At 61.6% G+C, this 14,644-nt stretch overlaps 1 protein-coding gene across 3 annotated transcripts in view; it reads left to right on the top strand.

Moving 5' to 3' along the window:
- srcap (Snf2-related CREBBP activator protein) overlaps nt 1–14,644 on the top strand; it is a 68,112-nt gene that overhangs the window by 48,390 nt on the left and 5,078 nt on the right. For all 3 annotated transcript variants that reach the window (XM_060822320.1, XM_060822319.1, XM_060822321.1), the window contains 8 exons: nt 6,012–6,254; nt 8,133–8,335; nt 8,489–8,817; nt 9,108–9,310; nt 10,349–10,518; nt 10,874–11,070; nt 11,734–11,848; nt 13,894–14,025. In XM_060822320.1, the coding sequence (XP_060678303.1) occupies nt 6,012–6,254; nt 8,133–8,335; nt 8,489–8,817; nt 9,108–9,310; nt 10,349–10,518; nt 10,874–11,070; nt 11,734–11,848; nt 13,894–14,025 (1,592 nt within the window). The remainder of the gene's footprint in view (nt 1–6,011; nt 6,255–8,132; nt 8,336–8,488; nt 8,818–9,107; nt 9,311–10,348; nt 10,519–10,873; nt 11,071–11,733; nt 11,849–13,893; nt 14,026–14,644) is intronic.

Here is a 14,644-nt window from a genome sequence, read left to right on the forward strand (position 1 = left end):
CCACCTTGTCTCCCGGTATATATGCCCGTGCGCACTCCCTCGCCCCCACCTTGTCTCCCGGTATATATGCCCGTGCGCACTCCCTCGCTCCCCACCTTGTTTCCCGGTATATACGCCCGTGCGCACTCCCTCGCCCGCACCTTGTTTCCCGGTATATACGCCCGTGCGCACTCCCTCGCCCGCACCTTGTTTCCCGGTATATACGCGCTGCCGCCCTCCCTCGCCCGCACCTTGTTTCCCGGTATATACGCGCTGCCGCCCTCCCTCGCCCGCACCTTGTTTCCCGGTATATACGCGCTGCCGCCCTCCCTCGCCCGCACCTTGTTTCCCGGTATATACGCGCGGGTGCCCTCCCTCACTCCCACCTTGTTTCCTGGTATATACGCGCGGGCGCAGTCCCTCGCCCGCACCTTGTTTCCCGGTATATACGCCCGTGCGCACTCCCTCGCTCCCACCTTGTCTCCCAGTATATCCGCGTGTGCGCAGTCCCTTGCTCCCCCACCTTGGGGGTGGGGGGGCAAGGGACAAGGGACTGTGCACAGGCGTATATACCGGGAAACAAGGTGGGGGAGCGAGGGAGTGCGCACATGCGTATATACCGGGAAACAAGGTGGGGAGCGAGGGAGTGCACACGGGCGTATATACCGGGAAACAAGGTGGGGGAGCGAGGGAGTGCGCACGGGCGTATATACCGGGAAACAAGGTGGGGGAGTGAGGGAGTGCGCACGCGCGTATATACCGGGAAACAAGGTGGGGGCGAGGGAGTGCGCACACGCGTATATACCGGGAAACAAGGTGGGGAGCGAGGGAGTGCGCACGGGCGTATATACCGGGAAACAAGGTGGGGGAGCGAGGGAGTGCGCACACGCGTATATACCGGGAAACAAGGTGGGGGCGAGGGAGTGCGCACGGGCGTATATACCGGGAAACAAGGTGGGGGAGCGAGGGAGTGCGCTCGCGTGTATATACCGGGAAACAAGGTGGGAGCGTGGGAGTGCGCACACGCGTATATACCGGGAAACAAGGTGGGGGAGCGAGGGAGTGCGCACGGGCGTATATACCGGGAAACCAGGTGGGGGCGAGGGAGTGCGCACGGGCGTATATACCGGGAAACAAGGTGGGGGAGCGAGGGAGTGCGCTCGCGTGTATATACCGGGAAACAAGGTGGGAGCGTGGGAGTGCGCACACGCGTATATACCGGGAAACAAGGTGGGGGAGCGAGGGAGTGCGCACGGGCGTATATACCGGGAAACCAGGTGGGAGCGAGGGAGTGCACACGGGCGTATATACCGGGAAACAAGGTGGGGGAGCGAGGGAGTGCGCACGGGCGTATATACCGGGAAACAAGGTGGGGGCGAGGGAGTGCGCACACGCGTATATACCGGGAAACAAGGTGGGGAGCGAGGGAGTGCGCACGGGCGTATATACCGGGAAACAAGGTGGGGGAGCGAGGGAGTGCGCACACGCGTATATACCGGGAAACAAGGTGGGGGCGAGGGAGTGCGCACGGGCGTATATACCGGGAAACAAGGTGGGGGAGCGAGGGAGTGCGCTCGCGTGTATATACCGGGAAACAAGGTGGGGGAGCGAGGGAGTGCGCACGGGCGTATATACCGGGAAACCAGGTGGGAGCGAGGGAGTGCACACGGGCGTATATACCGGGAAACAAGGTGGGAGCGAGGGAGTGCACACGGGCGTATATACCGGGAAACAAGGTGGGGGAGCGAGGGAGTGCGCACACGCGTATATACCGGGAAACAAGGTGGGGGAGCGAGGGAGTGCGCACGGGCGTATATACAGGGAAACAAGGTGGGGGCGAGGGAGTGCGCACGGGCGTATATACCGGGAAACAAGGTGGGGGAGCGAGGGAGTGCGCACACGCGTATATACCGGGAAACAAGGTGGGAGCGAGGGAGTGCACACGGGCGTATATACCGGGAAACAAGGTGGGGGAGCGAGGGAGTGCGCACGGGCGTATATACCGGGAAACAAGGTGGGGGCGAGGGACTGCGCACGGGCGTATATACCGGGAAACAAGGTGGGGGAGCGAGGGAGTGCGCACGGGCGTATATACCGGGAAACAAGGTGGGGGAGCGAGGGAGTGCGCACGGGCGTATATACCGGGAAACAAGGTGGGGGAGCGAGGGAGTGCGCACGGGCGTATATACCGGGAAACAAGGTGGGGGAGCGAGGGAGTGCGCACGGGCGTATATACCGGGAAACAAGGTGGGGGAGCGTGGGAGTGCGCACACGCGTATATACCGGGAAACAAGGTGGGGGAGCGAGGGAGTGCGCACGGGCGTATATACCGGGAAACAAGGTGGGGGAGCGAGGGAGTGCGCACGGGCGTATATACCGGGAAACAAGGTGGGGGAGCGTGGGAGTGCGCACACGCGTATATACCGGGAAACAAGGTGGGGAACGAGGGAGTGCACACGGGCGTATATACCGGGAAACAAGGTGGGGGAGCGAGGGAGTGCGCACGGGCGTATATACCGGGAAACAAGGTGGGGGAGCGAGGGAGTGCGCACACGCGTATATACCGGGAAACAAGGTGGGGGAGCGAGGGAGTGCGCACGGGCGTATATACCGGGAAACCAGGTGGGAGCGTGGGAGTGCGCACACGCGTATATACCGGGAAACAAGGTGGGGGAGCGAGGGAGTGCGCACGGGCGTATATACCGGGAAACCAGGTGGGGGAGCGAGGGAGTGCGCACACGCGTATATACCGGGAAACAAGGTGGGGGAGCGAGGGAGTGCGCACGGGCGTATATACCGGGAAACAAGGTGGGGGAGCGTGGGAGTGCGCACACGCGTATATACCGGGAAACCAGGTGGGAGCGAGGGAGTGCACACGGGCGTATATACCGGGAAACAAGGTGGGAGCGAGGGAGTGCACACGGGCGTATATACCGGGAAACAAGGTGGGGGAGCGAGGGAGTGCGCACACGCGTATATACCGGGAAACAAGGTGGGGGCGAGGGAGTGCGCACGGGCGTATATACCGGGAAACAAGGTGGGGGCGAGGGAGTGCGCTCGCGTGTATATACCGGGAAACAAGGTGGGAGCGAGGGAGTGCACACGGGCGTATATACCGGGAAACAAGGTGGGGGAGCGAGGGAGTGCGCACACGCGTATATACCGGGAAACAAGGTGGGGGCGAGGGAGTGCGCACGGGCGTATATACCGGGAAACAAGGTGGGGGCGAGGGAGTGCGCACGGGCGTATATACCGGGAAACAAGGTGGGAGCGTGGGAGTGCGCACACGCGTATATACCGGGAAACAAGGTGGGGGAGCGAGGGAGTGCACACGGGCGTATATACCGGGAAACAAGGTGGGAGCGAGGGAGTGCACACGGGCGTATATACCGGGAAACAAGGTGGGGGAGCGAGGGAGTGCGCACGGGCGTATATACCGGGAAACAAGGTGGGGGAGCGAGGGAGTGCGCACGGGCGTATATACCGGGAAACAAGGTGGGGGAGCGAGGGAGTGCGCACGGGCGTATATACCGGGAAACAAGGTGGGGGAGCGAGGGAGTGCGCACGGGCGTATATACCGGGAAACCAGGTGGGAGCGTGGGAGTGCGCACACGCGTATATACCGGGAAACAAGGTGGGGGAGCGAGGGAGTGCGCACGGGCGTATATACCGGGAAACCAGGTGGGGGAGCGAGGGAGTGCGCACACGCGTATATACCGGGAAACAAGGTGGGGGAGCGAGGGAGTGCGCACGGGCGTATATACCGGGAAACAAGGTGGGGGAGCGTGGGAGTGCGCACACGCGTATATACCGGGAAACCAGGTGGGAGCGAGGGAGTGCACACGGGCGTATATACCGGGAAACAAGGTGGGAGCGAGGGAGTGCACACGGGCGTATATACCGGGAAACAAGGTGGGGGAGCGAGGGAGTGCGCACACGCGTATATACCGGGAAACAAGGTGGGAGCGTGGGAGTGCGCACACGCGTATATACCGGGAAACAAGGTGGGGGAGCGAGGGAGTGCGCACACGCGTATATACCGGGAAACCAGGTGGGAGCGAGGGAGTGCACACGGGCGTATATACCGGGAAACAAGGTGGGAGCGAGGGAGTGCACACGGGCGTATATACCGGGAAACAAGGTGGGGGGCGAGGGAGTGCGCTCGCGTGTATATACCGGGAAACAAGGTGGGGGAGCGAGGGAGTGCGCTCGCGTATATACCGGGAAACAAGGTGGGGGAGCGAGGGAGTGCACACGGGCGTATATACCGGGAAACAAGGTGGGAGCGAGGGAGTGCACACGGGCGTATATACCGGGAAACAAGGTGGGGGAGCGAGGGAGTGCGCACGGGCGTATATACCGGGAAACAAGGTGGGGGAGCGAGGGAGTGCGCACGGGCGTATATACCGGGAAACAAGGTGGGGAGCGAGGGAGTGCGCACGGGCGTATATACCGGGAAACAAGGTGGGGGAGCGAGGGAGTGCGCACGGGCGTATATACCGGGAAACAAGGTGGGAGCGTGGGAGTGCGCACACGCGTATATACCGGGAAACAAGGTGGGGGAGCGAGGGAGTGCGCACACGCGTATATACCGGGAAACAAGGTGGGGGAGCGAGGGAGTGCACACGGGCGTATATACCGGGAAACAAGGTGGGGAGCGAGGGAGTGCGCACGGGCGTATATACCGGGAAACAAGGTGGGGGAGCGAGGGAGTGCGCACGGGCGTATATACCGGGAAACAAGGTGGGGGAGCGAGGGAGTGCGCACGGGCGTATATACCGGGAAACAAGGTGGGGGCGAGGGAGTGCGCACGGGCGTATATACCGGGAAACAAGGTGGGGGAGCGAGGGAGTGCGCACGGGCGTATATACCGGGAAACAAGGTGGGGGAGCGAGGGAGTGCGCACGGGCGTATATACCGGGAAACAAGGTGGGGGAGCGAGGGAGTGCACACGGGCGTATATACCGGGAAACAAGGTGGGGGCGAGGGAGTGCGCACGGGCGTATATACCGGGAAACAAGGTGGGGGAGCGAGGGAGTGCGCACACGCGTATATACCGGGAAACAAGGTGGGGGAGCGAGGGAGTGCGCACACGCGTATATACCGGGAAACAAGGTGGGGGAGCGAGGGAGTGCGCACACGCGTATATACCGGGAAACAAGGTGGGGGCGAGGGAGTGCGCACACGCGTATATACCGGGAAACAAGGTGGGGGAGCGAGGGAGTGCGCACACGCGTATATACAGGGAAACAAGGTGGGGGCGAGGGAGTGCGCACGGGCGTATATACCGGGAAACAAGGTGGGGGAGCGAGGGAGTGCGCACACGCGTATATACCGGGAAACAAGGTGGGGGAGCGAGGGAGTGCGCACACGCGTATATACCGGGAAACAAGATGAGGGAGTGCGCATGGGCGTATATACCGGGAAACAAGGTGGGGGTGACGGAGTTACCCCTCGTGTATGCCCGTGCGCACTCCCTCGCCCCCACCTTTTTTCCTGGTATTTACGCCCGTGCGCACTCCCTCGCCCCCACCTTGTTTCCCTGTATTTACGCCCGTGCGCACTCCCTCGCCCCCACCTTGTTTCCCTGTATATACGCCCGTGCGCCCTCCCTCGCTCCCACCTGGTTTCCCTGTACATACGTGCGTGCGCACTCCCTCGCCCCCATCTTGTTTCCCGGTATATACGCACGTGCGCACTCCCTCGTCCCCTTGTTTCCCGGTATATAGGCCCATGCGCACGCGCTCACTCCCATCTTGTTTCCCGGTATATAGGCACGTGCGCGCTCCCTCGTCCCCTTGTTTCCCCGTGTATATGGGCGTGCACACTCCCTCGCCCCCACCTTGCTTACTGGGATATACGATGGTAGTGTGAGGGTGTGTGACAATGGTTGGGGAGGGAGGGATGTCTAGAAGTCGCGCTCTTGTCACTTTGTGTTTCAGGGTCAAATGAGAGGTTTGACTCTTTTTCCCCCCATTCTGAGACCCCTCTGACCTCCCATCTCTCTCTCTCTCTCTCTCCCTCCTGAACAGTCCCTGCGTCAGTGGTGACCACCTCCAGCGTGGTGAAGATTGTGGTTCGCCAGGCGCCCAAGGAAGGCTTCCCGCTGGCCGTGCACTCGCCGCGACCCCTCGCCGTCTCCGCCGCCCGCTTCCCGGCCACCGTGGTGAGCCCGGGCCGTGTCCAGCTGCCCGTGGGCGCGCTCACCCTCACCACGGCTGCTCCCCGCCCGGTGCTGAGGGTGCTTCACACACCGCCTGTGAACACTGAGCAAGGTAACCGCGCTCTTCCCTGCCCTTTCGCTCACTCCGGAGCCATGCGCTCCCCGTGCTCGCGTCTCGGAGCTCAGGCGGTGGAAGTGCCAAAAACTCTTCAGTGATACGCTCTTGAACTCGAGTCCCAGTGTTCCCAGAATTGTTGTAAACCCGGGGAATTTCCATCGTGGTTGTCACTCATTGAATTGCACATTTCTACTTTGCCAGTGGATCCCCCCGGCAGGGCAAAGGAAAACTCTTCTTTCTTGTAATCAGTCCTTTTTTTGAAGTGAGTTGATGTTTATAACTCAATCTCGGAGCCGGCTCTGGGCCCATGTATATCCATGGTTTGGATCAGGAGGCGCGGTTCGGGCGTTTGCTGATGGCACCCAGCTCGGTGGTGTAGGGAGGAAGGTCACAAACAACACCGCGCTCACTTTGGGTCAACAGGCTGAGGAGGAGGGGCAGATGGAGTTTCATTTGGATAAACGCGCGGCATCCCAGGACTTGGATTTAGATTAGATTTACGTTACTTACAGTGTGGAAACAGGCCCTTCAGCCCAGCAAGTCCACACTGACCCGCCGAAGCATATACCACCCAGACCTCTTACTCCTACATTTACCCTTCACCTAACACTACGGGCAGTTTAGCGTGGCCAACTCACCTAATCTGCACATTTTTGGACTGTGGGAGGAAACCGGAACACCCGGAGGAGACCCACGCAGACACGGGGAGAATGTGGAAACTCCGCACAGAGTTGTCTGAGGCGGGTATTGAACCCGGGTCTCTGGCGCTGTGAGGCAGCAGGGCTAACCACTGTGCCACCGTGCCGCCCTGTTGTTGCAGAACAGAGAGCGAGCGAGCTGGGGGCAGTTCGCGCTTTGAAGTCTGTGTCCCATGCGGCCAAGAAGACGTGAAGCAGGCTTGCTTGTCTCTGTTCAGACCTTTTTGAGTTCAGGAATTGGGGCGTGAGGTTGAGGTGGGACGGGGTATTGGGAACTCTTTTCCACAGTGCGGTCTGTGTGTGGAGTGAGCTTCCAATGGAGAAGTGATAGACGTGGGTACAGTTACACTGTTTAAAAGATACCTGGATAAGCCCATGGATAGGAAAGGATGGAGGGCAATGAACCAGGAACAGGCAGAGGGGGCCAGTTGAGTTTGGGATTCGGGTCAGCACAGACTGGCCGGACCGAAGGGTGTGTTTCTGTGCTGTAAAACTCTATACTCCTAACATTCATGACAGTGTTCATCAGGGAACCACTGTTGAACAGTGCCAGCCCAGAACTAGACTTTGGAGTAATTCTATTCTGTTACTATGGATTCCTTCCTGTGTGCACTTGGCAGGAGCTCGGGAATCCACCCGATTCCCAATTTGTTTTTCCATTCCCTCGTTGGCAATGTACCTTCCCAGAGCCTCCGAAAGCAGCGTTCCTGTTTTGCCCTTTCAACAAGGGACTTACACACACTGGGCAGCTGACTGAGGAGAGGTGCGGACGATGAGGGATTTTCTTCTCCTTCTCCACCACCCACCGGAAGTCGGGGGGATGGGGGACAGAGAGAGAGAGAGAGAGAGATGGGCATTTCTCCCAGGAACCAGTGAAGAGGCTGTTACTCTGCTGAGCCCATCCCCGCCCCGAATCCAGAACCGACAGAGAAGCTGATCAAAGGCCTGTGTCCCTGGGTAGCATGTCCCAGAGCAGCAGTGCTGGGTCTCTCTCTGATAACTGTGTGAGAGGATCATGTGTATTTAGTGACACATGTGTAACGTGTCTTTCTCTCTCCTTTTCCCCTCTCGCTCACTCCTTTTTCCCCCTCTCTCGCTCCTTTCTTTCCCCCTCTCTCTCTCTCTCTCTCTCTCTCTCTCTCTCTCTCTCTCTCTCTCTCGCTCTCTTTCCCAGCTGCTCCCACTGTGACCCGGCTGGTGGTGTCCAGTCCCAACCAGGTTGAGAAGGAAGACTGCGAGCTGCCGACGTTACGGCCGGTGATCGCCCGTCCGGCGGCCGCTCCAACTCCGGTCGAGCCGGTCACCACGTCTACCTCACTGGCTGCCCTCCGGCCCAGGCGGCACCAGGCGCAGCCCGTCAAGTCCCCCTTCAAACTGGTAAGGACGGATCGCGGCCACTGACCCCGCGTGAACCCCACCACCCTGGGGGACACTGAGTATACCGCCCACCCTGCGCTCGCTCGGCCCACCGTGCCACACCTTCTGACCCGCTGTGCCCCTCTCTCTCTCTCTCTCTCCCTGCGGTTACAGGAGGCCCTGGAACAGAAGCGCAGGCAGCATCGGCAAGAGCGGCTGGAACGGATCGTGGCGGTGAACGACCGCCGGTGTGCAGCCGCCCCGGTCTACGGCAGCGAGCTACTGCGGCTGTGTGCCTTCGTGGAGCAGGCCCGCTCAGTGGGGGTGGATAGCCCCCCCGAGGGCACGGGCTGGCGGGGCCTGGGCTACGCTCACTGCCTGGCCGCCCAGGTCAGCAGGGAGGCGCGGCAGCCTGAGGCGTACTGGAGGAGCACACGGGCGCTGGGCGCAGCTGTCCACAACCCTGAGGAACGCCTCGAGGAACTCGCAGACATCATTGACAGGTGAGCACTCACTTCCCCGGGACTGAGGGGGGGAGCTTTACTCTGTATCTAACCCCGTGCTGCCCCTGTCCCCTGGGAGTGTTTGATGGGGGGAGCAGTGTAGAGGGAGCTTTACTGTGTATCTAACCCCGTGCTGTCCCTGTCCCTGTGGGTCCCGGGTGTGATGGGGTTGAATGACAGTGTCAAGGCAGGTTTTCAGTTTGTGACAGTAGGGGAGTGGTAAGCCGTGTCTGTGAGCTCCCCGTTACCCTGGTTGTTTGACACACCTTGTCTCTGTCTCTCTCTGACAGGTTTATTTTTGTTATACCTCCTGTGGAGGCCCCGGCAATCCAAATGCACGTGTCGCACCCTCACCCGTCCTCCCTGCACCAGCAGTTCCTGCTGGCCGATGCACTACACCGGGAGCTCTCGCCCAGGACGAGCCGGCTCCATCGCACCATCTGTAACATGAGGACCCAGTTCCCTGACCTGCGGCTGATTCAGTACGACTGCGGTGAGTGAGTGAGCGCGCGAGCGAGGGGAGACGGGGTCCCTGCTCCACTACAGCAGTAAGTTCGTCCTGTTTGAAGAGTTGATGGAACGTCTCCACTGTTTCCTACCCACACTAAGAACCGAGCAGTGTGCCCACCACGTCGCCAGACCGTATTGAACCATGTTCAGTGCCATTCGCTGGTCCTCCAATACTGATACCGTCTCTGTACAAATGTGACGAGATCTGGATAATATTCAGGTTTGACCTGATGAGGAGCAAGTTACGGTTTCTAATAAGAGAACCTAACTGTCATGCACCACCCCCCACCCCCCAAATATCGCCGCCTTGACGTTCAATGGCGTTACTGTCACTGAATCCCCCCTCCCCCCCACTATCAACATCCTGGGGGTTCCCATTGAGCAGAAACAGACCCGGACCCAGCCCCATATCAATCCTGTGGCTCCAGGAGCAGGGTCAGAGGCTGGGAGCCCTGCAGCGAGTGACTCCCCCTCCTGACTCCAACCTTAAAAAAACACTCCTCCCACCACCACCGACCCGCAGCAGCGGCGGTGTACGCAGTCCGCAAGACTGACAGCAGCGGTGTGCCGAGGCGCCCCTCTGACTGACGGCACCTTCCAGGCTGTGACAGCAGCCCAGGACAGCAGTGGGCTGAGATGGTGACTCACTACTGCCACCTCATGGTGCCATCCGGGGTTGGGGTGGAGGTAACAAACACTGGCCCTGGCGTATGCGTTGTATGTGTGAGATTTTCAAAATCGTTTGCCCAAATCAGGCCCTGGTCGCCTTGTCTCAGACCAGTCTGTCGATGTGCATCTGGCAGGTCCTGATGTCCCCCTCCCTGAGGCAGCAGCGAGGGACAGGGATTGGTGTAACTTGGAGGCTGAGCCCCTTTTCAGAGGGATGGGGGACACGAGGAGTCAGTGTGCGTAGGGAAAGGGAGGAGCGTTTCACACTCCATCCTGGTGGGCTGGGGTGGTCACACACGTCGTCGGCCTGTCTTCACCGGCACCTCTCTGTCCCTCATTACCCTGGATGCAGGCAAGCTGCAGGTGCTGGATGTCCTGCTCCGACAGCTGAAGATGGGCGGTCATCGCGTGTTGCTGTTCACACAGATGACCCGCATGCTGGACATTCTCGAGCAGTTCCTCAACTTCCACGGTCACATCTACCTGCGACTGGACGGCAGCACCAAGGTGGAGCAGCGTCAGGTAAGGGCGGTCAGCAGGGCCTGTCTGCAGGAGGCTGGGAACCGTATTGGGGGGGGAGGGGGGGAAGCAGCAATGTGCCTCCTTCACAGCCTTGCCTGGGGAGGTGCGGAGTTAATTTTGGGAGTGGGGGTTTGGTGACCTGTTCTCTTTCAGTGATGGCCATTTGGGTCAAGAGTTGAGGATCCATGGAAGTCCTGCTCAGAGTCACACAGAGCAGGCGGTCTCTACGGGATCACGCTGTGGGCGGCCGGGCAGCAGTAACGCTCCACTGCCTGCAGGGAGTGCGTCAGGACAGCAGAGTGTGGCACGGGTCTCGGAGCGTAACCCTCTGCTCCCCCCCCCCCTCCCCTCTCAGATTCTGATGGATCGATTCAACGCTGACAAACGCATCTTCTGCTTCATCCTGTCGACCCGCAGCGGTGGGGTCGGGGTTAATCTCACCGGCGCTGACACGGTGCTGTTCTACGACAGTGACTGGAACCCCACCATGGACGCCCAGGCACAGGATCGCTGTCACCGCATCGGGCAGACCCGAGATGTGCACATCTACAGGTAGGTGTGCCATTGTGGGGGGGGGGGGGTGCGGGATGGGAGGGGACAGAGAGAGAGGGACAATCGCTGTCACTGCCGGGCTGAGGGCTGCCTGGGTGGTTGGATGGGAGAGAGGGGTGTGAGTGCATTGCCTGGGGGCTAGCACTGGTGAATGGAATACTTCTTATGCGTGTTCCTCAGGGTAGTGTCCCAGGCCCAACCATTTTCAGCCTCTTCATTGACCTTCCCAGCACCATAAGTGGGGATGGATTTGTGACGGTCGCACAGTGTTCAGCACCATTCACCGCCCCCTCAGAGACCGAAACAGTCCATGTCAGAATGCAGCACGACCTGCACAATATCCAGGCTTAGGCTGACCAGGAGTAAGTGCCAGGTAGTGGCTGTCTATGACAAGAGAGAATCTTAACTATCACCCCGTGACGTGCAGTGAATCTGAGGCCGTCAGCCCTCAGAATGGAATGGTTTGGTGAGGGAGGACAGTGTGGAAGAGGATTGGGGGGAGATAGCGATGTAGGTGGGATGCACTCCTGGAAGTTGAGGTTGGGAGTTTGGGCAGGGGACTATGGCCATGTCTTTGTTCAGACAACGGGGACCTGATGCCTCGCTCTCTCTTCTCCCCACCCCCCCCCTCCCCCTGCCGTTCCCTCGGACCCACCCCCTCAGGTTGATCAGCGACCGGACGGTGGAGGAGAACATCTTGAAGAAAGCCAATCAGAAACGGATGTTGGGAGACCTAGCCATCGAAGGAGGCAATTTCACCACCGCCTTTTTTAAAGAGGTACTGCTGAGGCCCGGCTGTGCGGGTCCCCCTGTCACAGTGAGGGGCGGCGTGTATCCCCGTCACGGTGAGGGGCCGTGTGTATCGGGGAGCGTGTCCCCATCACGGTGAGGGGCGGCGTGTATCCCCGTCACGGTGAGGGGCCGTGTGTGTGTCGGGGAGCGTGTCCCCATCACGGTGAGGGGCGGCGTGTATCCCCGTCACGGTGAGGGGCCGTGTGTGTCGGGGAGCGTGTCCCCATCACGGTGAGGGGCGGCGTGTATCCCCGTCACGGTGAGGGGCCGTGTGTGTCGGGGAGCGTGTCCCCATCACGGTGAGGGGCGGCGTGTGTATCGGGGAGCGTGTCCCCATCACGGTGAGGGGCCGTGTGTGTCGGGGAGCGTGTCCCCATCACGGTGAGGGGCCGTGTGTGTCGGGGAGCGTGTCCCCATCACGGTGAGGGGCCGTGTGTACCGGGGAGCGTGTCCCCATCACGGTGAGGGGCCGTGTGTGTCGGGGAGCGTGTCCCCATCACGGTGAGGGGAGGCGTGTGTATCGGGGAGCGTGTCCCCATCACGGTGAGGGGCCGTGTGTATCGGGGAGCGTGTCCCCATCACGGTGAGGGGCGGCGTGTATCCCAGTCACGGTGAGGGGCCGTGTGTGTCGGGGAGCGTGTCCCCGTCACGGTGAGGAGCCGTGTGTGTCGGGGAGCGTGTCCCCATCACGGTGAGGGGCGGCGTGTATCCCCGTCACGGTGAGGGGCCTTGTGTATCGGGGAGCGTGTCCCCATCACGGTGAGGGGCGGCGTGTATCCCCGTCACGGTGAGGGGCCGTGTGTGTCGGGGAGCGTGTCCCCATCACGGTGAGGGGCGGCGTGTGTATCGGGGAGCGTGTCCCCATCACGGTGAGGGGCGGCGTGTATTCCCGTCACGGTGAGGGGCCGTGTGTGTCGGGGAGTGTGTCCCCGTCACGGTGCGGGGCCGTGTGTATCGGGGAGGGTGTCCCCGTCACGGTGAGTGGCCGTGTGTGTCGGGGAGGGTGTCCCCGTCACGGTGAGGGGCCGTGTGTATCGGGGAGGGTGTCCCCGTCACGGTGAGGGGCCGTGTGTATCGGGGAGGGTGTCCCCGTCACGGTGAGGGGCCGTGTGTATCGGGGAGGGTGTCCCCGTCACGGTGAGGGGCCGTGTGTATCGGGGAGGGTGTCCCCGTCACGGTGAGGGGCCGTGTGTATCGGGGAGGGTGTCCCCGTCACGGTGAGGGGCCGTGTGTATCGGGGAGGGTGTCCCCGTCACGGTGAGGGGCCGTGTGTATCGGGGAGGCTGTCCCCGTCACGGTGAGGGGCGGCGTGTGTATCGGGGAGGCTGTCCCCGTCATGGTGAGGGGCGGCGTGTGTATCGGGGAGGCTGTCCCCGTCACGGTGAGGGGCGGCGTGTGTCCCCGTCACGGTGAGGGGCGGCGTGTGTCCCCGTCACGGTGAGGGGCGGCGTGTGTCCCCGTCACGGTGAGGGGCGGCGTGTGTCCCCGTCACGGTGAGGGGCGGCGTGTGTCCCCGTCACGGTGAGGGGCGGCGTGTGTCCCCGTCACGGTGAGGGGCGGCGGGTGTCCCCGTCACGGTGAGGGGCGGCGGGTGTCCCCGTCACGGTGAGGGGCGGCGGGTGTCCCCGTCACGGTGAGGGGCGGCGGGTGTCCCCGTCACGGTGAGGGGCGGCGGGTGTGTCGGGGAGCGTGTCCCCGTCACGGTGAGGGGCGGCGGGTGTGTCGGGGAGCGTGTCCCCGTCACGGTGAGGGGCGGCGTGTATCCCCGTCACGGTGTGGGGCGGCGTGTGTCGGGGAGCGTGTCCCCGTCACGGTGAGGGGCGGCGTGTGTCGGGGAGCGTGTCCCCGTCACGGTGAGGGGCCGTGTGTATCGGAGGGGTGTAGTTTCCCTGTCCCTGCCCTGGGGGGCGGTATTGAGGACGGTGTTTGGGCCTCACCATGGGCTGAGTGGCGGGTGTGTTGGCTGTTGTCTCGGGAAGCTGGTGTCCCTCATGTTCACACTGCCATCTTCTCTGGTTTTCCCGAAAACAGCAGACTATCCGAGAGCTGTTTGACCTGCCCACGGAGGAGCCGAAGAAGGAGCTGGCCCCCCTGACGTTACCCCCCTCACAGCCCGAAGAGGAGGATTCCATGTCGGCTAAGCAGACTCTCATCCTGGAGCAGGTGAGTCCCTGCGATTCCTGGTGTTTACTGACCTCAGACACTCCGACTGCCCCCACCCCACCCCACCGGGTACCAGTGTGCTACGTTTGCTGGCTGTCACTGGTTGTCCTCAACGGGCCGCTCGCAGGTTAACATTTTATCTCATTGCTGGCGGGAGGGTCCCAAAACTCCTGACATCTCAGCGGTAAGACAGTGACAGTCCTCTGCTGTCAGCTGCCAGTCTCTGTTCATCTGTCCTGTCGCCAGGATCTCAATCGTGGGTGCTTCACATGGTCCCCTCTACCCTCCAGTTCAACCTCATTCTGCAGTCAGCTGCAGTGAGCTGACCCCCTGAGGTTGAGATCGTCGCCTACAGTACAGGCAGGCGAGCTGTGGGCAGCCAACATGATGCTGTCTCGCGTGTTCTCTCTTGCTGCCCGTCTCGGGCACGTGCTCTCTGTGCCTGTCTCGGGCGCACGCACTCTCTCTCTGTCGCTGCCTGTGTGTCGCTGCCTGTCTCAGGCACGTGCGCTCCCTCTCTCTCTCTCTCTCTCTGCTCGTCTCACGCGCTCGCATTCTCGCTGCCCATCTTGCGCTCTCCTCCTGCCCATCTTGCGCGCGCACTCTCTCTGTCCATCGC

The sequence above is a fragment of the Hemiscyllium ocellatum genome, assembly GCF_020745735.1.
Source record: "Hemiscyllium ocellatum isolate sHemOce1 chromosome 41 unlocalized genomic scaffold, sHemOce1.pat.X.cur. SUPER_41_unloc_9, whole genome shotgun sequence".
NCBI lineage: Eukaryota > Metazoa > Chordata > Chondrichthyes > Orectolobiformes > Hemiscylliidae > Hemiscyllium > Hemiscyllium ocellatum.